Source organism: Delphinus delphis, chromosome 13 (assembly GCF_949987515.2).
Source record: "Delphinus delphis chromosome 13, mDelDel1.2, whole genome shotgun sequence".
NCBI classification, from domain to species: Eukaryota; Metazoa; Chordata; class Mammalia; order Artiodactyla; family Delphinidae; genus Delphinus; species Delphinus delphis.
Genome location: NC_082695.1, coordinates 27,304,316 through 27,329,522, shown reverse-complemented (window position 1 = coordinate 27,329,522; position 25,207 = coordinate 27,304,316). Strand labels below are relative to the sequence as shown.

The following is a 25,207-nucleotide window of genomic DNA, read 5'->3' as shown; positions in this document are numbered from 1 at the left end:
AAATTTGTTACCACGTCATGGCTTTTCTACAGGACTAATAGAGGCTTAAACTTTACTGTTAATTATACTGGTTCATCTTAATGTGCTTGCTGGTATATTGCTATTCTTCATTTCATGGCTTTCAAAAATCACTTTCTGGTGTAAAAGCTATTTTTAAATATGTACAATACTATTCATAGCATTTAATTCACTTAATTTTCACTAGGCTGCTTTATAATGAAAAAGTACAACTTTATCTGAACTTTTCAACAGTTGTTCACGTGATCTATAATAATCTGAAGTTGTTAAAGTCTTTTTTTTAAACAGACATTTGTGCTTACTGTTCAACATAATTCCCACTTATACACAGAGAAAGATTTCCAGCTGTCATGTATCTGCCTCTTTAACTGAGCGAGGGGATGTAGTTCTTAGACCCAAGGTCTGTAACCGCAATCCAGACTTTTAAAGGAAGATGTTGCTCTAAGTGCTGTGTGTTATGAAATCAGCCTCTTCTACTTGTTCTTAATGCTGTGTTCAAACCACAGCTCAAAATCATTAAAAAAGATCACTGATACACGTGTCTCCTGTTTTTTTAAAAAAATATTTCACAGACAAAGCATATGTTGGGGGGTGGGGGGAAAACTACTTGCATTTAAAAACCCGTCTCAGAAACGGTTCTTACGGTTCCCCAGGTAACCGTCCCATTCAGTTCTTACTCACTCTGACTTTTCAGAAATCATTATATTTGCTATAAACCCTGGCAGATCACATCATACAGTTCTGGGTTCTACACAGAACACTCAGGGATCGTCACCTGAGTTGAGGTGTCACCTTCAGGCTTCTGGAAGCTGTCACAGACAAACTGAGTCAACTCAGCCCAAAACGTGAGCAAGACTTCTAAAGAGAATTGTTCAGCAGACACCCTCAGAGGCTAATAAGGTCATTGGCATCAGAGGTTTTCAGTTCGTGATGATGGAGCAAAAGGAATCTAAGTTTCCTTCACTGAGAGATTAGAATGATATCTCTAAGCTCTAAGTAAGTATATGGATTCACAGATTACATAACTGTGAATGTATAAAACTTCATACAGGGCTTCCCTGGTGGCGCAGTGGTTGGGGGTCCACCTGCCGATGCAGGGGACACGGGTTCGTGCCCCAGTCCGGGAGGATCCCGTGTGCCGCGGAGCGGCTGGGCCCGTGGGCCGTGGCTGCTGAGCCTGCACGTCCGGAGCCTGTGCTCCGCGGCGGGAGAGGCCACAGTAGTGAGAGGCCCGCATACCGCAAAAAAAAACCAAAACAAAAAAACAAAAAAACACTTCATACAACCTACCAAACTACTAGAATAAGTGAGTTTAGCTTGGTTACAGGAAATACAAATAAAATATTTTTGCATTTCTATATGTTAGTAATGAACTGTGGAAACAAATGAACTTTGGAAACTGAAATCTTAAAATACCATTTAAATAACTGTATGGGCCCCAAACTCTAGTTATAAAACTTTTTTTTTTTGGCCACACCGCAGCAGCTTGTGGGATCTTAGTTCCCTGACCAGGGATTGAACCTGGGCCACGGCAGTGAAAGCGCCAAGTCCTAACCACTGGACCGCCAAGGAGCTCCCATAAAACCCATTTTAGATTCTGAATTAATTTTTTAAGACAATTTTGGAAAGGGGATTAGAAAGCTATAAGGAGGAAAATAGCTGTAAGAAAAGGATTTCTTTCTATTAAAACAGCAAATAGTCACTGATAAACCACATTATGCTCTTGAATAAATTCTATAATCTCTTATTCAGCAGATATTTGAGAAATTTTGAAGAATATTCCCCAAACTTATATCCCTCAGTGAAGGTAAGACCAGTATAAACTTTCGTCACAGAAGGAGAGGAGATTCCAGGCTTGATTCCTACTGGATTGGGTTCAGTAAACCCATTTCTATATGAGGTCGCCTGGTTGGCTGGGTCTGGGTGCAGGGAGGTTACTTGGAGCTGCTCTGAAGGAGGCAGGAGATGGTCAGGGTGGGCCCACTGGTGTCCATCTGGGCAGCGGGGCTCAGTGTGGCACTGAGAAACCAGAGACTGCACTCTTGCAGGACAGGAGGCGGGACACTGATCTCCACTGTCGGGGGCCTGTGGGACCCCTTCCCACAGCCCTGGCTGTGCACTGAGAAGGCTCTGAAGACTTCAGAAGAAGCCCCAGGCCAAAAACAGACAATAGGCCTGGAGGCTGCCCGTGACCCAGGAGCTGTCCATCAGGCTGGAGCTGAAGTGCCAAAGGCCAAGGAGCCCCTGTGGGCCCTCGAAAGCCGAGGCACCGCCAGCCAGGGAGAGAGACGCCAAGGTCTGGACCCACTGTTTTCTGCTCAGGCTACACTCAGCACAGGACATAACAGAGGCCAACACCTCCCTCCCTGGCGATAGGTTCCCTGCTGACCCACCTGGTACATGGGGAGCCCCCACTGCACTTCAGGGCCTGCACCGGATCCCATACCCCACCAGTCTCTGGCTTTCTTGGACCAACTTCTGTTCATTGGATCGTTTGTGAAACAGCAGAGCTGCCAACAGCTAAGATGGACTAGCAACTCAGGCAGCCCTCTCCCTGCACCCTCGAGGACATCTAGAAAAGCAGTGTGCTTGAAAGAAACCTCCAGAATCCTTCAGAGAGCCACTCACAGTGGCCTTGGAACAAACACTTATTTCTGACTCTCCATGATGACACTTGCACAAAACAGTTTATAACGAGCCTGTTACTTAAAACATCATAATTTCTCTCGTTACACTGTTTTGACGTTTTGCTTTGAATGGATTCTAATTAAAATACATGTTTTAAAAATAACAGCCAAAAAGGTAAAAGTTGTGCATTTGTAAATTTCATTGTTTTGATGGCATGTGTCTGTCCAGACTTTGGGCTTTTGTGCTAATAATGTAAACCTCATTCACCTTACTTTAAAAAAATCAAAAGCTACAGTCTTAGTCATTTGAACACAGCATGGTGTTAACTGCAATACAGACTTTCAAAAGGCTTTACCAGGAAGCAGTATATATACATTTACACACACTTGTGTATAGTATACTGCTCCTATATGACTTAACCTGTTTACAAAGCCATTTGCATTTATAGAGTTTACTGTGGTACTACCACCAGAATCTGGAAGCACAAAATATTCTAGCAGTCTACACTAGCAGACAGAGTAAGCATGCTTTCAAATCAAAGTGCTGACTTTGGCCTCTCCCACGTGGCAGGCCAGGGACCCATCCCCTTGGCCCCACCTGAGCCAGGCTGTGTCTGCCACCCTGGCTTCGGTGGGGGACCCTGAGGTCCTGCTTGAGATTTCCTGCTTACAGTTCAAGGGCAGCACAGGCTTTGGAGCCTACAGACCTGGTGGCCTCAAGTATTAGCTCTGTCTCAGGTTAATGTCTTCAAATGTCACGCATACAACAGGGTCACCTGCGCGAAGACTGGAGGAGAGGGTGTGCTTGCCACATGCGGCCCCCACAGAGGGAGCTGTGCTGCTCAGCTTTCACTTTCCAGGTTCACCCAATTCCTACAGACTTGTAAATAGCACTCTGCCTTGGCATGCTCTCTACGCTAACACTGCAGCTTAAAACGCCAGTGACAGAAACGGGCCAAGTTAGTGCCAAGGGGGTTGGAGCACCTGTGTCAAGGCAGAGACTGAACCACCAGGACCCAAACCTCCTCGCCATGGTTTTAAGTAAAATACATCTGTTTCTTTTCTCATTACTCTAGATGTGGACAGTATTTTTGGTTAAAAAACCATGCTGTGTGTGTGTCGGGGAGTGTTCTTACAACCTTAGCAATAAAATGTGAAAATCTGAAGGGAGAATAGTTTTAAAAAAATAACTTCCCACCTTGCCCCCATTTTTTCCTTCTCTGGCTTCCTTTCTGTGAGGGGTGGGGGAGCTAACACTGATCTGAGCGCTGTCACAGCCTCAAGGAAACCGCAAGGACCCCAGGCTCCTGGTGCCGGGATCCTGTACCACGTATGCATCCTCTTCACCAATGCTGGCACACTCCCTTCCTTCCAGAACCATCCACGAGCACATGGTTTTGCCTCACTGTCAACCTCCCGTAAACCTCCCGCACACACATTCTCCACTCCCAGAGAGGCCAGCCTAACAGTTCTTAGTCGGGGATACACTGAACTTCCCAGTGAGAAAAGTAACCACAAAATCCAGCTCCTGATGCTTCAGATGTTCCATCGATTGACCCCAAGGAAAAGGAAAATTCCAATCTGAGCTGTTCCAAGTGTCGCAAATGCAGGCTCAGGTGCTGTGACCACCACCATGACCCTCCACACAAGTTCAGTAGGAAAAGCAAACTCACTTTCTTACCACGGGAGGATGGGGTATTTTCTGAGGCTGAATCCTCTTTGGATAATGAAATATCACTCTAAAGAAAGAATTAAAGAAAATTATGATGCCACGGAGCAACTAAGCCCGTGCACCACAACTACTGAGCCTACGCTCTAGAGCCCGTGAGCCACAGCTACTGAGCCCACAAGCCACAACTAGTGAAGCCCGCACACCTAGAGCTCGTGCTCCGCAGCAAGAGAAGCCACTGCAATGAGAAGCCTGAGCACCACAACAGAGTAGCCCCTGCTCACAGCAACTAGATAAAGCCCGTGTGCAGCAACGAAGACCCAACGCAGCCAATACAAACAAACAAATAAAAATTTATTTAAAAAAAGAAAATTATGAAGTTAAAAGGGAAAAGATGATAGAAGTCACCAGAAGAGGACAGAGGATTAGGAATATTCATAAATTGGCTTCAGCTCCAAAAATACAAAGAATTTTACAAGTTCCAAAGCAGGTACTTACTTTACCCTTCTTAGTTCCTGGATTTGAACGTCTGGCCCGGCTCTCCTGTGCCTTTCTTCAACTACAGCTACTGGCCTCAACATTCTGAAGTGACCCACTAGAGGGAAAATTGGGTTTATGACTGAGAAAACTTCTATTAATCTAAAATGCTTCCAAAATAATGCAGTTACAAAATGATCTAGATTTCTCAACAGAAGTTGCATTAGGTTTTGTGGACAAGTGTTTTACTGATAATAATATTTTCAACTTTTTTTGGAAAGTAAAACTTGTCCCTTATTTCCAAACCAAAAGAAGTGAGGAATGCAATTACAACCTACCAGTATCTTCCATCTTCTTCAGGAGGGGAATAACAAGCACATGGTGATGGAGCACGATGGCAACCAAGCCCTGTAACTCTACCTCCAGACCAAGGTGAATGGCAGGGCAGTCAGTGTTTGAGGACTGGACAAACTGTGCCTTTGGGACCCTTGCAAAGAGAGAACCCAAACAGCCACTATTCTTAGAGAAGTAAAGCAACAGCCATAATTAAGTCGCAAGATTGTATACAAAGAAAATACTGACTCAAACTCAATAAAATACAAATTAGTCAAAATGCGCTTCAAATCATTACAGAATCTCAAATCTCATACTTAGAGGTGCATACAAAATAACAGCTTAATATTTGTGTATATAGAGGAAATGCTGTATGTTCTTTTTTTAAAAACAAACAAACCCTCAATTAGTGTTAAGGAGCTGAAACATCTCATTGTTTTACCCTATTTAGATTATATTAGGTAGATTTCATGTAGATTATATTAGATATATTTCATATATGGTACACTTAAAAGTAATCTTATGAAATTACCCAAATGGAGTAAAAGGCTGACTTTCAGCAGGTACCTGATTAGAAAGTCAGGAAACACCTGCAAGCTTTCTGTCCCTCTCTTACTAAGGAGTGGGCCATAGCGCCTTCCCACCAGAGGGAGGGAGAACCACATACCGGCTACCGCAGGACAACCAGGCACGCTTGCATGCAAACTCGCCTTTTTCTTTTTCACTTCAAAGAGAGTTTTCTACCATTTAAAATGGTCAAAATTCAAAGCAGAAAAAGCTGGACATAGGGAGGGAGGGAGAGGTGAGGAAAGAAAGAAGAAAGGTTCTATGCATTCCTCACAGCCAGGAAGAATGAGAATATATTGTGGCTACACGTGGAACATCTCTGACCTGTCCTACAACTTCTGCTCTTATGGACCATGCTGTCCCAGAGAAAACGCAACGTGAAAGTGCTTTCTGTTCGTCTCAGGCTCCATTACTTGTAGAGAGAAAACACAAGTGCTGAGGAGGACTTTGGGGCTGCCTGTGCACTTCCCACGAGCACTGTCCAAGTCAGCGGAATAATGTCATACTCTGCCTTGAAGGCTTCTGAAGTCAAGCCACATTCTCTCTGCTGAGAGAATCATTCTTATCAAAATAGCCAGATAACTGCCACAAGATAATTATCATCTGTCATCATTACTGTTGGTGGCTGCCAGCGATTTATGGGGAAGAACACAGCTTGATTTTCAAAGCCTAACCCCGAAGAAACAAGACAACCAAAAACTTGTTTTAATGAGCTAAAATGAACCAGCTTGACATGGAAGTCACAAAGGAAAAAAATCTCAGAGGGAAAACTATACCCAATCGGCACAAACTTAGCATTTCTCAAATGTAAGTTACAAGCTCAAAATGCAGGACAAATATCTTTCAAAAATCAGAAAGCCAGGCCAAAATTCACGGCTGAAGACAAATTCTGGCCAAGTCTCTAAGAGAAGGAGAATTCTTGCCTCTATTGTTCCTTTGGGTCAAGGAGGCAGAATCTTTTGGGTACTCCGTAATATACAGATGGACCAGGAGACACCAAACAAAGCTCCTATTTGCGGAATGAATAATTAAAAGCACCCACCTCTGGTTCTGCAGATTTCTGGTTCAGGTGGTTAAATTCCAAGGCAGTAGAGAGGCCCATACTTTTTATGAACACTCCTGTGCAACTCAGGCCTCTAGGCCAATGTGACTGGACGCACCGTAGACCATGGCTTGGGAAAAGCCCACTGAGTAAGCATCTAATACCAAAAACCACTTCAAACCAATGTTGGTAACACTTAATCTAAATGTATTTTACTTTCTTCTAAACTAACTCCATATCTTCCCTATGAAGATTCAATTTTGAAAATCTGAAATAAATGAAGGTCCCCATTTTAAAAAGTAAGATGTAGCCAACAGAAGAAATATGTCTATATTACCATGAAAGCAAGTATTTTTCAGACAGAATCCTTTAATAATTCAGAAATGTATATCTCACCAATGCATTTTATAAAAATGGTATCATCTCAAAGGTATCAGGAAAGATGCACGTACTCTGACTCATTTGCTAAAACATTTTCTGTCCATTTCATTACCATCACCATACTCTACAATCTTCTACAGTGGCTTTGTTCAGAACATCTGAATTTGGATAAGAAATCCTGAAGATGAACCAAGTGGAAAGAACACAAGAAAGAGCTAGATATGTCTAACGTACAACTTGCTTCTTTTCTTCAAACACCTCTTCTGCCCAAACTGTTAAGATGTTTATAAAATTCCTGGAATTACCTCTGAGGTCACTGAAATAAGACAGCCAATAGCTCCACTGCTTCCTAGAGCATAAAGGACTACAGTAACGTCTTCCATCTGTAAATAAATGGAAGGCAGATTCCATAACAAATAAGCTGAAGATTATATTTGAAGGCATAGTTTTGTTATTTTTACTAGTGGCAGGAAGGTGACCTTAATACATGAACTCTTTCTCCTTTGTTGGAATCTGCAAATAGCACCCTACTGTATGCAAAATGTTGGTTCAGTAAGAGACATTTTTGTGGTAGTTTAAAGGGTTGGTTTTGCTATTTTTCTTGAATAAACTAAGTCTTTTTTTACCTATTTTTCATTTCAATTGTTAATTTGCTGAGCAAACACTTTTTATCTACTTTATAGGTGTTAAATTAAATCTCAGCCATGGCTCCGTCTTTACCCTGTCAAAAATCCTACTTAAATACAGATGTGCACACCAGACACAGCAAGTATAAGGCTTATTGTAAATGAAATGGTTATGATATTTACCACACACACACACCCGGATAATTTAACTCAATGCCCACTATGTGCTGCTGGCCTGCTATGAATACTCCACACGCATATTCCAGGGGTCCCCCTTTCGGCTCTTTGTAGCTTCCCTTAAGGACTAGGTTAGCAAGATGAGAGCAGCAGCATTTGACAAGATCAGATATTCCTGATACCAAATAATGACAAAAGAACTTCTTACACCTTCAGAGAATGTTTTACTAGAGAATTTCAAAGCACTCCCTATTATCTCACTTTCTGTAACTGGACAAACACAACACAATTATGAAACTGGATGGCAACAAATCTCAAACAGGCTGAACCAAAGGTGGAAACTCAGGGTTATTAGTGCTTCTAAGACCCACAATTTATCCTCATTGGAAAACACGCCCTATGCAATGTGAAAAGTAAAAAGAAAGTTTCATATAACACATGATTTTAAACCGAGCAGTCTCAGTGGTTAAAAATAAACAAACAAGAAATTTGTTAATATCCATCTTAGCATTTAATATATGCAAAAATGTGAATTATTTAATAAACAAGCTAAAACATGTTCACTGTTTTTGAATTTGAAAATGTGCTGTCAATTTGAAATCACACGTTTGATCTGTATCAGGAGACAAACCATCCTGCCTGATCAGGCCTGCATGTGGCAGAGTGAGCCCTGCCCCCTCACCACTCTACCCACCCCCACAAAGAAGAGTCCAACCACAGCACAGCCAATATAATGATGAGACATATCAAATGCAAACATTTTTTTCCCTTTAAAGTATTCTCTAAATTTGGCCAAACTCAGTATTTAATACGAAAACCCTGCCTCACAGCAGTGATGCCTGCGGCCTTATCAGATCACTCACAACAAAGACAATCTAGAAAGAGGCCGTTCCCTCTTTCAACTCAAAGGTTAGAACTGAAGTAAAGGCAGTTAGAGCAAAAGGAAACACACAAACACATCCTCAAACACACCCACACAAATTGTGGCAACTTTCACATCTGAAAACAACTGAATTTCATTCCAAGCAGGTTTTAATGACAGCTTTGCTATTTAAAAAATTCAAGTAAAATGCTCAAGTAAGGATGTTTCAATGCAAGAGGAAAACAGCAGCCTACAATCTTAAAATTTTACTGCATAATGGAATCAAAACCGACTCTGGCTGGTGGAGACCAGGTGGCAGGGACAGGCAGGTCCCATCCTCCCAAACCTGCACTGCCGAGAACCACAGCTGCAGGCACTGCTAAGCGTATCTGATCTCCACCATAAACTTAAGGTGTGATGATTTTCCCTTTTCCTCTGAGAGATCAGTTGGAGAGGACATGATGCAGGAATAACAGTTTTACATTCTGGGTGAGAAAGTGCTATGACCGCACAGATTTGCTTAAAAAATTTGATTATGGCAAGCTTCAGGTAAGAATCATTTTTAAAGGGTCAATTTTTCATTTACATATAACCAATACATCTTATTTACATATATATGACCCAATTTTCATTCAGCTTTCTTTATATGAAGTCTATATTTTAACTGGTATGTAACCGTTATATACTATCTTTAGAGAAAGACTAAATATCCTCTTATTCACAGGCAGTTCTGATGATAAGTTTGTCTCCACATTGAGAAGTGAATATCGTTAAAACCTCAAATAACAAAAAAGATGAAGACCTAGTGTTAAATCTGTGTAGGGCCGCACCAGCTATTCAAGGAGTCAGCAGCTATCTAAACACAAAGCAAGGATGACTGAAGACATGGACCACTGCTTAACGCTGCTACTGACATGAAATTCTTATACTGGGTTCATTTTTTCTTTTCAAAAAACACTGATTTTTCTAGTGATGTTCAACTTTAAAAAGTTATCTTAGTTCTTTAACCCTCAGAGAACTGCTATATTTAGGCCGCTAACCAAAAAAATAATCAAGAGCATGTACCTTTGTCCAGTCCCCAGGGGTTAAAGTGCAGGAACTGTCTATAACCTGGTATATAAGGCACCCTATTCCACTTTTTTCTTAAAAGAAACCTTTCCTTTGGTTTCTTGCAGTTTTTCAGTAAGTCTGTCCTTTGTCTCCTCCATTTTCTCTGTGAGGAGCTCCTTTGTCTCCTCCATCCTGTCCTGCAGATACTCCTTCACAGGGGGTGGCGTCGACATATAGCCACGGCTGCGCAGATACTTCACAGTGAAGGAGGTCCCCCCCAGGGTCACAGTGTACCGCGCAGGCGTTGCAATCTGTGGGAAAATGAAATGGACAGATCAGTACTGATTACAACTGTTGTCTAAAGCAAAAACAGTGTGACGTTAAAATTCTTGTTAATAACCAAACTATCAATTACTTTATTGCTTCATAAGGCTGTTACATCCTATATGGTTTTCCCTCCTAACATTCCGTATTTGTCACCTAGACACTGACCCAGGATTAGAGAACATTCACAGGGGCAGCACCAAAGTTCTGTACCCATGTGCTAGTGAACCTGGGGGGCAGACTCACTGAGAACCAGAGGGAGGGCTCAGGACCCTCCCTATAACAAAGGCACATGCGTTTCCACTCCCCAGAAACCCTGCCGACCTGCACACACTATTCATCTAAACCGGAACCAAACTGAGGGGCAAGCACGGGCCAAATGTTTATTCTTCACTGAGTTTAGTTTAGTTTCACTTCCAAATCTCTTTTCTTTGGCTTTTCCAGGCTTTATGCTACTTCTCATTACAGTCCATGCTGGGCTTGGCATCCCAACCAGGAACTTCCATGAGGCCAAAAAGTGGTAAAATGGCACACATATAGGAGACATGTACACATGTCAACTGACCAGAGGTTTAAGGTCCCAAACTAACTAGTAGATGAAGTGGTACAAAGGGAGAACTGTAAGAGCACAGGCTGCATCACATTCTGAGGCAAGAAACCTCAGTGTCTGCTGCTCTACCTGAGAAACCAGGTTACAGAAACCAAACACCCAGGTGGACCCTCCACACCTCTTTCCTTGTACAGGAACATGAGCAGAGCCCCTGCTGACGCCAGCCCACCTGCGTGCCAACCTTGTGTTTCAATTCCAAGCAGGCCAACAGGCACTGAGCACTGATGTGCCTCCAGAGCACAGCACAGGCACAGTGGAAATACAAAGAAAGAAGACATAACTCTAAATTCCTAGGAGCTCATGATCAAAGACAACACACATTAAAAAAAGACTTAACACACAGACTGTGAAATGAGAGCATGGGATAAGGAACAGTTATAATTAGGGAAATGGCTTCAACCATCATGACAGTTGGATTAAGGTTAAATTATATACACTGTAACTAAAAACTTGACAATTTATTAATTTAATAAGTTTTAATGTTGAAAAACTCAGCAATTAAGTTTTAGCCCTCTCGTCAAAATTATCATATAAGAAATCTCCCAATATTTCAGAGGATTTTAATGAGGATGACAGAATAAAACAGCATTATTTTTGAATACTACTATAAACCCATAATTCTAAGTATTTTCATAACAGTAGTAAAATAACATCTAGTTTCCCAATCTCTTCTACCTGTTTTCTTAGGATAAAGCTACATAGAACCTAATTTTTTGTCAGTTGAGAAAAATTAGATTAATATAGCTAAATTCCACAATTTACAATATGAGTCTTCTCTTCCAAAATAAAGACCCATAACTGTAAAAACTATCTGTTTACAAAGATGTCATTCTCTGAATCCAGACAACAACTGTAAAGACAATGAACTCCAAAATGAAACATACATTACATCAACAACTAAGTCTAAGGTTTATCACATAAAACAATTTGATTAAACTTTACTATTTTACTTTTTAGAAAGATAAACTATTATAAACAGTAAAATAAATGCTAAATTTTACTAACATGTCAGGTGGCATGTGGATCTCTGAATAAGGAAAATTAATGTACTATCAATAGGAGAAATGTCACAGAGACAACCTGTTCATTAGAAATTCAGAAGTCTCACTTTGTCTCATCACAGCAGGTTATGAAAAACCTACCTATTCTTAAGGCAATTCTTCCTAAACCACCATTTTATTTACCCTTAAAAATTTTAGTTTACTTTTAATCATTAGACATGTAAGAGATGAAACATGGTATTTTAAGTTACAAACGTAACCCTGGGAGCAAGCACGGAGTGTTACAGAGGTTCAGTGTGAGGAGCCATCTACCCACAGCAGTACCTACCTTAAACAGGGCATATGCTGTCAGTGCATTTCCACTCTGGGAATTTTTCAGAATGTTTACTACGCTGTCAGGTAACCCAATAAGTTCTAGAAAAGGAACGACATTCACTCCTCTAAGAAAGAAACAGAAAGTAATTTATATATACATATAGATAAACTTTTAGGGATAAATATTTTCAAAACATTATCTGAAAACATCAAAACCAAATTCTGTTTAAAAGTCAATCCTGCACCACCAAGCACTCTAATTTCACTCTAAAGGAACAACATGTGCATGAACACCAGCGTCCTGCTGTGTCTCACTGTTCACAGCTTCTGTTCATGGACATCCCTAATTAGCACACTGAGAAAAATAGAATCATTTATCAGAGAAAAATTAATAGCATTAAGTAACCTAAGAGAAATGATCAGAAATGATTCAAATCATTCTCCTGATCTTATAATCTTTAGTTCCTTAGAATGATCCAACTCAAAGTTTAAGACCTAAGATTTTTTACCTCTAAAATTACATGTCAAACTATACTATTATCATAAAAACAAGTGATATTATAACACCACTTACTGTATTATGCAAAAAATAAATGATTCTATGGGTTTCATGAAAACTTCAATTATTCTAAAAAGATGCTTCTATTATCAGACTTAAAAGGCAGGTAAAGAAGCAATTACCATGAATTGCAACAAATTTTTGGAGGGAGGGAAAGAAGGCAGAAAAAGTCTCTAATCCAACTGGTAAGCCCTAATTTCTTTTTAGTTTCCCTGAGTGTCAAGTTTGCCACGCCGGAACACTCGTGCTCTCCCACTGTCTCCCTCATTGCCTGTAGTTTTGCAGACATTGTGAGCCTTCACCTCAAATCACAAGGTTCTTGTTCTGTGCTTCTCCTTCATAAACATAATATAATCATCACAGCCAGGAAACTTAACATGTAGGACAGTATATAGTTAATACAAAAGTACGTTATTTAATGTTAAAATTCCCTGAATTGGGGCTTCCCTGGTGGCGCAGTGGATGAGAGTCCGCCTGCTGATGTAGGGGACATGGGTTCGTGCCCCGGTCTGGGAGGATCCCCACGTGCCATGTAGCGGCTGGGCCCGTGAGCCATGGCCGCTGAGCCTGCGTGTCCGGAGCCTGTGCTCCACAACGGGAGAGGCCCGCGTACCGCAAAAAAAAAAAAAAAAAAAATTCCCTGAATTGTCCGGTGAGTCCCTTGTCACTATCTTGTCATGTCTTCCAGTTCTTCTCCAGAAGCGCTGCTCAGCACTTTCTGTTGAGGAGGAAGGCAGGACCTCTTTTTTGATGCTGAGATTTTTGAAACTCCCAGGCCAGCTTTGTGGTAGAACAGTCTTTCATTTGGATTTGTCTGATTGTTTCCTCATGATTAAATTTGAGGTAAATGTTTTCAGACAGGAAAGCTGCAGAATTGATTCTATGTCCATCTCAGAGCATCACAACAGGAGCCACACACTCAGTCTGTCCTGTGAGTTTGACCTGGTGTTTGACTTGTGTGAGTTTGACTTGTGGTTAAGGTCGGGTCCACAGGTTGCTCCTCTGTACAAGTACTCTTTCTCTTTGTAATTAAGAAAGGGAACAGCCTGGATCCATTATTATTACAGTAGTAGTAATCTCCTAGTTTATTTTTAATATTAAAAAATAATTTGCTTAACTGGGGAAAAGTTGTCCCTCTCTGATTTCACTATAATACTAGGAGATCAGAGACTAATCTCAATAGATACGGATGATCATCACCAGGAATTACTGGCCATCTATACAAGAGGAAACCAGATAACTGAAGGAAACTTTAAAGAGTTAGATTTAAAAATCAACTACAAGTCCAATCCAGTTTCTTTTATCTCCACCCTCATTTCCTTTTCAAATCTCTTAAACAACAGAACCCCACTGAAGCAAGACTTAGTACTACAAAAATTTAGCGATTCTGTGGATCTAATCAAGTCACTAGGTACAATAACATCCTACCATAACATGCTAATCATCTCTTCTGGTACCCGTACAATTACCAAATTATTTCATTAATCATTTCTTAGTTCAGACTAAACCCTGTATGTAAAATCTACATATTTAACGGCAATCATGCAGGGGGGAAAAAAGACAACATGTGGCTAAATATAAGACCAAACTGAGTGATTTAAAAACACAAAAAAACAACTGGGACTTCCCTGGTGGTCCAGTGGTAAAGAATCTGCCTTACAATGCAGGGGATGCGGGTTCGATCCCTGGTCAGGGAACTAGGATCCCACATGCCACGGGGCAACTAAGCCCATATGCCACAACTACTGAGTTTGTGCGCCTCAACGTGTAGCCCATGTGCCACAAACTACAGAGCCCACACGCTCTGGAACCCGTGTGCCACAAACTACAGAGCCCACGTGCCCTGGAACCCACACGCCACACCTAAAGAGAAAACCCGCAGGCCACAACTAGAGAGAAGCCCGCACACCACAACGAAGAGCACTCGCACCGCAAGGAAAGATTCCACATGCCTCAACAAAGATCCCATGTGCTCCAACTAAGACCCAACACAGCCAAAAATAAATAAATAAATGAATAATAAATCTAAAAAAAAACTATCATAGGGCTTCCCTGGTGGCGCAGTGGTTGAGAGTCCGCCTGCCGATGCAGGGGACACGGGTTCATGCCCCAGTCCAGGAAGATCCCACATGCCGCAGAGCGGCTGGGCCCATGAGCCATGGCCGCTAAGCCTGCGCGTCCGGAGCCTATGCTCCGCAACGGGAGAGGCCACAACAGTGAGAGGCCCATGTACCGCAAAAAAAAAAACTATCATAAAAACAAACAATAATGACCAAGATATCTTGCACAAGTATCCTGTGTAAAATAAAGAAGCAACTATCTGGTCCCACTTTTTTCTAAACTATTGATTTGATGACTTAACTTGTAAAAAATAACTTTCATTTCCTTTGGAATTACTAAATATGAAGCATTAATGAGGGTCTGATCCAAATAGTAATATCCACTCTTGTCACAAAAGTTCCCTCAGCCTGACAGAAACCTGTGCTTCACAAACCACCAGCTTTATGGATGTTCCAAATGATGCAAAAGTATATCCACAGTCTGGATGAAGTGCAGTGAAAACCAGTCAGGACTGTGCCTCAAAATGGATCTGTAACTTTAGAAATTTGAGGCCCAAATACAAGGCATCTAAACGTAGAGACAAAACCATCCTCAAAGAGCTTCATTTGACCAAACAGAGAACTTCTTGTTAGAAGATGAAAGATCTCTGCAACTTTTCCAGAGAAGCAACAACAAAGCTTAGTTTAACATAAAATGTATGGACTTCCCTGGTGGTGCAGTGGTTAAGAATCCGCCTGCCAATGCAGGGGACACGGGTTCGAGCCCTGGCCTGGGAAGATCCCACATGCTGCGGACCAACCAAAACTAAGCCCGTGAGCCACAACTACTGAGTCTGCGTTCTAGAGCCCACAAGCCACAACTACTGAGCTCACACGCCACAACTACTGTAGCCCGTGCGCCTAGAGCCCGTGCTCCGCAACAAGAGAAGCCACCACAATGAGAAGCCCGCTCACCGCAAGAAGAGTAGCCCCCGCTCGCCGCAACTAGAGAAACCCTGTGCGCAGCGACAAAGACCCAATGCCGCCAAAAATATAAATTAATTAAAAAATAAATAAATAAATAAAATCTATGAGGACGCACAATTTAGATCTCCCTGAAATAAAATGTTTCAAAAGCCTGAGATCTTCATCACTGTGTTAACTAAATACAGAATGGCATTTTGCTCTGTGGTGCTGAGAGGCGGTAATGCTAGTTGTCCCTCAAGTTACAAACTATGTTTTCCCTTTTCTTTTAATAGTAAGTAGGCAACAAGCAAATAACAGAGAACTTTTTTCAGGTAAAACCAAATAAAATAAACCCAGCCTCTAGTCAGTTGAATTGAAAACCTGTATTTAACACAATCAACTCCAATATCACAATAAAATCATCTCACAGTGAAAGATACACTGCCATTCAAGCATAAACTAATATTTTCTCAGTATCACTTCCCTTAGAACAAATCAACTTTCAATTTCTCAAGCATTAAGGACTTAACAAAACATTAGGGACTGTTCTGGAAAGCAACACATTCTACCTAATATAAGTTAGCTATGTGATGCTGTAACAGAACTGGACCAGTGGTCACGGTGGGGCAGTAGAGCTGGGTCTGGGAACCAAATTTCCATGCTGACAAAGAGCCAAAGGCAGGCGGTGATGGATGAGGTATACGACTTTAAAGTGGACAGTCCCACCACATTTACACACAGGCATTCACAGAAAAAAGAGGGGGAAGGACAAAACCAAGAAAGGTGGACTCCACAGGGGACAGCAGAACGTCACCACAACTGCATCAGTGCAGACACCACCGAAAGCGTCCTAAGTCTAATTAATATTACTAGGTTATTTGAAGGTCTGCTTTTTTGGTTATAGAACTCTTTTACTGAAGGCAAGGAAAAGTAAAAGGAACAAAAGTACTCTTTTTAATAGTCCAAACAAGAATCTCATATTCAATTACTAAAAACTTAGATTTCTCCCCCTGAGGCCAGGAGGCTGAATGCTTATTAAAGGCAACCTAGCAAAGGCAAAAGAAACATGGAAGAAACTCATCATCATCCACAACACCGAATCAGAAAAATCCTAAATGGCTCAAAAAAGAAAATTCAATATGTAGAAAACTATTCATTAAATAGAAGAACTGAATGCCTATGAAATTTTTATTCAAAATGGTACACGATTTTAGGCTCTGTTAAAAAACTAAAGGCAGTTCTGAAGATTTCTATAAATATTTTTATACATGTCCAGAAAATGTCATTAATAAAAAGATAATTCCATAAAATGCACATATAAGAATCTCTGCAAAGAAAGGAATTCTTAAAGAAAATAATGATACATAATGAAGAAGGAAATAACTGAATAACAAGAACTAAATAGAAAGACATGAAAAGAAAAAGAACAGCATCAATTATACAAGGTTAAAAAAAAATCCTTTTATTCAACAGAACTTTTGTAAAGAAACATTTCTAATCCCATGTTTCCCAAGAATAAGAATAGTCTCCATTCCATCATCTTTTAATTTAATAAATAATAAGCTTTTTCCAATGAGTGAGCTTTACATTAAAATATTTAATACCTTACTGTCAAACCATTAAATATAACCCAAAACTGAAAATCAGTGGACTTTTGGAAAGTATAAAATAATTCTAAACCCATTAGAGGAGTTTACAAAAACATCAAAGTGGTCTTCACTGTGCATCTCATTGCCTGCAGGATGGTGAACATACTGTTCATAGGTCACACCCAGGCCACAGCAAGAAAAGCCACACAGCACTCGGGACAGGCACACGCTGGCACACTCAGTTCTGCTGGTGGCAGAAAGAAACTGGAAATCACTGATAATCTGTTTCTACGTGTACTCCTGCTCCTAAAACAGTGTGAATGATACAACTCACTTTAAAAGAAAGGAACAGTAATTAACAAGAAAGGTACATTTAGAAATTCTACGTTTTATAATACCTGGAGGCTAGGACCACTAAATTAACTTTTTAAAAAACATTTACTTTATTGTAGTAAAAAATACCTAACACGAGATATACCCTCTTAACAAGATTTTAAGCAGACAACAAATCAACTTCTGATCAGAACAAAAGACCTTACCTTGACATTCATCAGATGTAACATTAAAGCATAAGTCTGCAATTTGTTCATTTTTGTGTCTACAACAGATACAAGCCAGGCTTTGCAAAATCTTACTAATTTCCAACCAAAACCATACACATGGCAAAATAAGTTATCTTTTCACGCTGATAAACACGGTAAGAAACATATAAGTACAGAACTAACTCACGGTGCTGCCAAATCTCTGGAAACTGTAATTTTATTCCTATGCTATCCTATATGTTGATGGGACACAAGCATAGTGATTAAGGCTTGAAATCAGACTCCGAGTTATTTTGGGAAAAACTAAGTTATTTTGACTTATTCCTGCTTAATCTGTTTTCTCATTAATAAACTGGGAATAATTGCACTACCTGCTTCATATGGTTGCTGTGAGAATTAAATGAGATGATACAGTTATAAAAATTTTAGCATAATACCTGCTGTACACAGTAAGCGAATGTTAGCTACTGTTATTAAAATGTGGAAAACTGCTATGAAAAATAGTCATCCTCTATCAATTGAAGACATTAAAGCATTTAAAAAACTACTTAAAGGCTTTCATTAGTACAATTAAGATTAACATTCTGATAAAACAGGGAAAGGCGCTCAATCAAGCAAAAACTTACTTTATGGCTGCATAATAAAACGTTCCAAACCAAACACCCGAAGTTATTAGATGCACTGGAATCAAAACTTTTCCATATTGTCTAAATGTTTTCTTAAATCGTTGATAAAGACTAATTGATCTGTCTTGTAAAGGATCAGGTTCTTCCTTTTTTTCAGAGGGAGTTCCTGGGGATGTAGCACTGGATGACAGAACCCTCTTGGATAAGATATCCTGCTCCCACTGTTTATGAAGGATCCCTGGTTGGGGTAGGTGAGCAATGAATGGCTTCCTTTCCTTTGCAACACACTGGGCAGCAGGTAAGTGCAGCCATCGTTTCTGAGGGCCCTGTACCCAAACCACTCTGGATTCTGAGGTATACAAAAGTAATGGTCCCTTCATGTTTTGACAGTGTCCCAAAAGACCAGCTTTATCTGGTTCCATGCATGTCCTATGTGCCAGTCGGAATACAGTCTTTGGTACGTTCCATTGCATTTTGAAGAACGGAGATTGATGGATTTCAGCTTCTACAGAGACTAGATTAAAAAAAATTAGATTATACATAGATTTCCATTATAAACCAATCTACTTCAACATATATCATTAACTATTAAGAAGTAAAAGGATAGACATTGTTACCAAATCCACAGAAATTAATGTTAAGGTATATAGTTCTACCATACCAAATTTTAGAATTTCATTAAAACACATCATTTAAATATGATATAGTAAACCAGTCCAACAGACATCATGGATGGTAAGATTTCCGGGCTATTTTACTGCCACAAAAGGCATATTTGTAGGGCTTCTGTCATTCTACAAAGAAGCAGTATAGTATAACAGAAAAATCAGATCTGGAAGCTAAAGAGCTGGGCCCTAATGTTTTGGGGTCATAATTCTATGCAACTGTCTTTTAGATTTGAAGCCTAAACCCACTAGTAAAACAAGGATTACTTCATAGGTTTTTACAGGAATTATATGAAATGTATGATGAAAAGAAGTGCTTCTGTAAACTAACAAGCATCATATAAGTGTTAGTTATTAAAATATTAAGGTCTGATGAACAGTTGACATCAATACCCTTTATTCTATAATGCTTTTAGACTAAATTATATAAAATTGTAAATTACATATGTTATTAACTGGTGAGAACAGACTTTTCCAGATAGCTACAACTTTGTTAAAAGACAGGATAGAAGGGCTTCCCTGGTGGCGCAGTGGTTGAGAGTCCGTCTGCCGATGCAGGGGACACGGGTTCGTGCCCCGGTCCGGGAAGATCCCACATGCCGTGGAGCGGCTAGGCCCGTGAGCCATGGCTGCTGAGCCTGCACGTCCAGAGCCTGTGCTCTGCAATGGGAGAGGCCACAACAGTGAGAGGCCCGCGTACCACAAAAAAAAAAAAAAAAAGACAGGCTAGTATAATTTTTAAAAAACATGGACTTTGAAATAAGATGGGCCCAATTGAGTTAATAGTGGTATTATTTTGAGCAAATTACTTAGCATCTCTAGACACAAAGTTTCCCCACTGGTAAAATAGAATTATTGTATGCATTATTATATAGCAAATCAGCTCCCTTCCCTCAACATCAGGCAGTGCCACGTAACCCCTAATCTTCACCCGCACCTTGCAACAGCTACCTCTCCAATTCTAATACATTGAGAATAGATGATCTTATTTTTTATAAATTGTGTACTTAATAAGAATCACAAGTTTTGAGTTAGCACCTCAGTAAATTAAGCACTCCAACAAATACAGATACACCATCTTACATGAATGTTTGTTACCTGGGATACAAAGCTGTCATTTAAAAACAACTACTAACAAACTGTCTCCTTATAAAATTAATCCCAGACTCATCCCTTCCTAATTAATAATTAACTTAGCTTCTATCAGGCTCTCACAGATGATCCAACAACACAAGGCAAATGGGCTGTGAAATGAAACTGCAAATCTTCCAAAACAAACAGGCTCCCAGGAAGCCTTTAAAGGTGATATTGGAGATGGCTGAATCAAAGCAAAGCCAGTGAAAAGTGACAGAAGACTCAGACCAGTTAATAACCAAAGAGAAAAGCTACAGGGTAATGACATGTGCTTCAAATAAAGAATGATTTAAACACTAAATGACTAAGGCCATTCAGAGAAATGATTAAGTCTGTAATTATTTTTACAAAACTGACTTATTTTTTTGTTGTGAGTCAGACAGTAAGTAAAGGATATCTTACTGTGCTCGCCTACCACCCCTATTTTATCTATAAATCCATGCCATGCCTACGCCAAGAGGAAAAAACACCAACTAGTTATTTATTCTAAGAATTAGCTCAGTTGGAATTATAACCTAAAATCTGTCAAATATAAAAATTCATTTAGAAACTTTTACTATGAATTTTTTGGTCTCTATTTTAGATGAATTTATTTTGAGGCTTTTCTCCAGCACCATTCATTACCTTTGAATGATTCCTGTCCCTGGCGTTAGTACAGGTGTTTTCTGAACTCAGAAGGCTTTCTTTTTTCTCTTTTAAACTTATTTCCTTTACAGGGCAGTTTCCCAGGAGGTGAAGTTCCCAGAAGTCTAACTTTCAGATAACTGGATTATTATGTGTTTGTGTTAGTGAATAAAAAGAAAAAGGATTTTTTTAAAAGGCTCTTTCCAAGCTTCCAGTTTGCATCCTTTCCCCCGGTTTCAAATATTCCCCTCCCATTTTTAAAAACATCTTTATTGATATAATTCACATAATATACAAGTCACTTATTCAAGGTGTAAAATTCACTGATTTTTAGTATATTCACAGTTGTGCAACCATCGCCACAATCTAAATTTAGAACATTTTCATCACCCCCAAAAGAAACTCCAAATCTATTGCAGTCACTGCCCATTCCCTCACCCTCCCAGTCCCAGGCAACCACTAGTGTACTTTCTGTCTCTACACTTGTCTATTCTGGACACTTCGTATAAATGGAATCACACTATGTTATCTTTTGTTCCGAATCATGGGGAGCTGGGGATGTTGTGGGGGGAGTGGAGGTGGTTTGAAAATAGATTCCTGGACTCTCTTAGACCCAATAAATCAGAATGTCCTGCAGTCAAGTCACACCTGACAATATGAACTTAAGAACCATTTCTCTAAGCCCATCAAATGGCTTCAGTGCCAGATGCAGCATGGCAGCAAAAATACCATCCATCATCACCATCATCATCATAATGGTAAGATGTTTTTGATTTTGAGCCCTTACTATGTGGTTGGTGCTTTACAAACATTTTACACGTATTAACTCGTTTTATTTTTGTAACAACCCTATGACGGAGGGACTACTGTCATCACTTTACATTTGAGGACACTGAACCAATAGCTTGCCCAATGTCACTCAACTGCTGAGTGGAGGAGCTGGGATTCAAACCCAGTTTAATCCCAGGCCCATACATACTGGGTCACTAAGCTAACATGGCCACTTCTAGAAGGAAGAGACAGTGCCAATTTTCAGCAAACCAAGTCATATAAGACACATGGTCAAAGCTCTCTAAGGAAACACAGGGCCCAAAAAATGAGTCAAATTTTACATTAAAAACTAAAATTAAATCAATTTAAATTTAAATGGGTGGGTGATGGCTAGACTCCCAAAGGTATCCAATCACAATACTGGTGACATACACATTAAGACTCATGCGATTTCAAGGAACAAACCTACTTCAGATGAGTGCAAATAAAAGTAGAGGGCAGGGGCTTCCCTGGTCGCGCAGTGGTTGAGAGTCCACCTGCCAATGCAGGGGACACGGGTTTGTGCCCCGGTCCAGGAAGATCCCACATCCACAGAGCAGCTGGGCCCGTGAGCCATGGCCGCTGAGCCTGCGCGTCCGGAGCCTGTGCTCTGCAACAGGAGAGGCCACAACAGTGAGAGGCCCGCGTACCGCAAAAAAGAAAAAAAAAAAAAAAAAAAGTAGAGGGCAGGCAGAGACTGAGTAGTATATTCAATATTCTGGAGTGAACAGGCTTCAGGAACATAAAATGACAAAGTAGAAATTTTCTTGTCTCACAGTCAGCACCTGTGTATAATGGCCTCAGCTCGCTGGCAGCTTCCATTTCTTGATTTTACTAGTCTGCTCATATTTTCAATTAAAGATAAAAGTTTCTGGTTACTGGCCAATAACGGTGGCGCCATTCCTCTTAAGCCCTACCCAGATCAAGTCAGCTATATCTGGACAGGTGAATGAGTGGGCCTGAAGAAATTGTGAACTAACAGGCACCTAAAATATTTCTGATACACAGGGAGAATCTGGAGAACTTAATCTTGAATTTCTTCCAGTGAAATACAGTAATTCCAGTAATAAATATTTAAATCATGAGACTTAGCTTATTTCCTACAGAACGGTGACATGTTATTTTCCTGCTCCAGCAGCATGAAACTTTCATGTCTAGAGATGAGGGCACTGTTCTGAATTGCTTAGAATAATTTCTAAGTAAAGCCTGGTTCTTTTAATGACCTACTTAATTTTAGTAAGCAGGCTATAGCATCTAACTTAAAATGGAAAGCTTGGAATCTGAGAGGTCAGACTGTCTGGGTTCAAATTCTGAAAACCTTATTTATAAACTATGTAACCTTTGGACAAGTTTATCAGCCTCCCTATGCCTCGGTTTCCAATTTGTAAAATGGAGTTAATAATAGAACCTACTTCATAGGGTTGTTGTAAGGATAAAATGAATGAATACATGTAAAAGGTTTAGAAAATACCTAGCATGCAGCAAGTGCTCAGAAAATGTTACAAGTTATTATTATAAGTAAGCAAAATAGCCTATTGCCCTTATTTGCAGTGGTAAAGCCTGAGGATCAGTGCTTGAGCCAAAAGGAGGTTCTATAGGATAAACAGTTGCTTAGGATGGGTCTGGCCCAAAATTTAAAATTTATATGAAACTGTAACTAATCAATTCTCTAATACCTAACCTTTCAGAGACAGGGCTCAGGACCAGGCATGAGGAAGCAGTAACACACATGTCTGAAAGTCAGGAGCCTCTCATGTAGTCCTGAGGCAAAGTAGAGTGAAGACACAGTGGTCAAGAGTAAAGGCATAGGGGCTTCCCTGGTGGTACAGTGGTTAAGAACCTGCCTGCCAATGCAGGGGACATGGGTTCGAGCCCTGGTCCAGGAAGATCCCACGTGCCGCGGAGCAACTAAGCCGGTGCACCAAAACTACTGAGCCTGCGCTCTACAGCCTGCGAACCACAGCTACCGAGCCTGTGTGCCGTAACTACTGAAGCCCATGCACCTAGAGCCCGTGCTCTGCAAAAAGAGAAGCCACCACAATGAGAAGCCCACGCACCGCAACAAAGAGTAGCCCCTACTCGCCGCAACTAGAGAGAGCCCGCATGCAGCAACGAAGACCCAACACAGCCAAAAATAAATAATTTTTTTAAAAAAGAAGAAAGGCATAAGGAAGCAGTGGGAACCATGAGGGAGAGGGAGAGGGAGAGGGAGAGGGAGAGGGAGAGGGAGAGGGAGAGGGAGAGGGAGAGGGAGAGGGAGAGGGAGAGGGATGGGGAAAGGGAGAGGGGAGCTGAGTTAAAGGAATGAAGGGGAGGGTAGATGGACTGGAAACAAATGCCAGTGAGAAAGCACAAATATTAGAGTGCTGTTGGGATTCTAGGGCCACTATATCCTGAAATTGCAGTTCCATAAGGCCAAATGAGTTAGTTTATGAGACTCCTTTCCTCCCTCTATATCCTTACCATACCCATACTGCTCAAGGTTATATGAGCATGTTTCTGTTCCTCACACCTGTAAGCCTAAAACATTCAAGCAGCACTAGAAATACAATAGCTGCAAAAATTAACTAATTTATACTCTGTTCTTACATAAGAAATAAAAAAACAATGACTAAAAAGTTAGAGTTGAAGCAACAAATTTCAATAGCAGAAGCTGGTTGTCTATTATGTGAATTCAAAGTAACTCTTTTGTCAAACAAATTCTTATTTGGAAGTCCAACAAAGGAAATAGCTAGAAGCAAAGTTGCTCAGATTAAAGCAGGAGTGAGAGGAATGGAGCCTCTGGTTTGCCCCCACCTCCTGCAGCTCACAGGGCACAGCCACAGAAGCCCTAACAGTGAAAACAAAATCTCTGTGAATGTTGGTCCTACTTTGCCTAATTGCCAGTTTCCCACCAGTCACAACATAGGCACTTATTCCTACTGAAGCTCCTGAGCTCCACAGGCTAGATAAGAAACTCCAAGGAAAATTGAACCGATATTGGAATTTTCTTGGGGCCTGCCCACTAGCAGGACAACACAAGCTTTGCGACACCCCAGACCCCATACCCAACCGTGTCAGGAACCAGCCCCATCCACCAGCTATCTGACACTAGCTCAGAGACCCCTGGGCCCTGCAACCAGATTCCAGGACCTGGCTCTGTCTGCCAATAGGCTGGCACTAACCCCAGGACCTACCTTCACCCACTAGTGGGTGAGCAGCAGCCCCAGAGTCTCCTGGACCCTGACTCCGCTCACCAGTGAGCCAGCCCTTGCCCCAGGGCCCCCTGGGTTCTGCCGTCAGCCACCTTGTGACCTGGTCCTGCCAACCAGTGGCCAGCAGCCTCCACACAAGGCAGGGCCTGGCAACCAACCAGACCAGGGGCCAACCAAGCCTACCAGACTGCCCACATAGCCCACTACAACAGAAGGACCCATGCAGCCCTCATAGGGGGAAGCCCTAGAAAGCTAGGGTGATGAAAGGGAAGTGCACTGCTGGGACACATTGGATGACTCCTACAAAAGGCCACTTCTCCAAGGTCAGGAATGTAACTAACTTATCAGTTATGTTACAACAAAAACAGCAACTTAGGCAA

At 41.0% G+C, this 25,207-nt stretch overlaps 1 protein-coding gene across 7 annotated transcripts in view; it reads right to left on the bottom strand.

Moving 5' to 3' along the window:
• FAM210A (family with sequence similarity 210 member A) overlaps positions 1 to 25,207 on the bottom strand; it is a 45,889-nt gene that overhangs the window by 1,931 nt on the left and 18,751 nt on the right. For 3 of the 7 annotated variants that reach the window (XM_060028603.1, XM_060028599.1, XM_060028602.1), the window contains 4 exons: positions 18,401 to 18,914; positions 12,093 to 12,204; positions 9,845 to 10,140; positions 4,620 to 5,278 (listed from right to left, as the gene is read on the bottom strand). In XM_060028603.1, coding sequence (XP_059884586.1) covers positions 9,907 to 10,140; positions 12,093 to 12,204; positions 18,401 to 18,873 — 819 coding nt within the window. In that variant the 5' untranslated portion in view covers positions 18,874 to 18,914 and the 3' untranslated portion in view covers positions 4,620 to 5,278; positions 9,845 to 9,906. The other 4 variants (XM_060028600.1, XM_060028596.1, XM_060028597.1 and 1 more) reach the window with 4 other exon arrangements.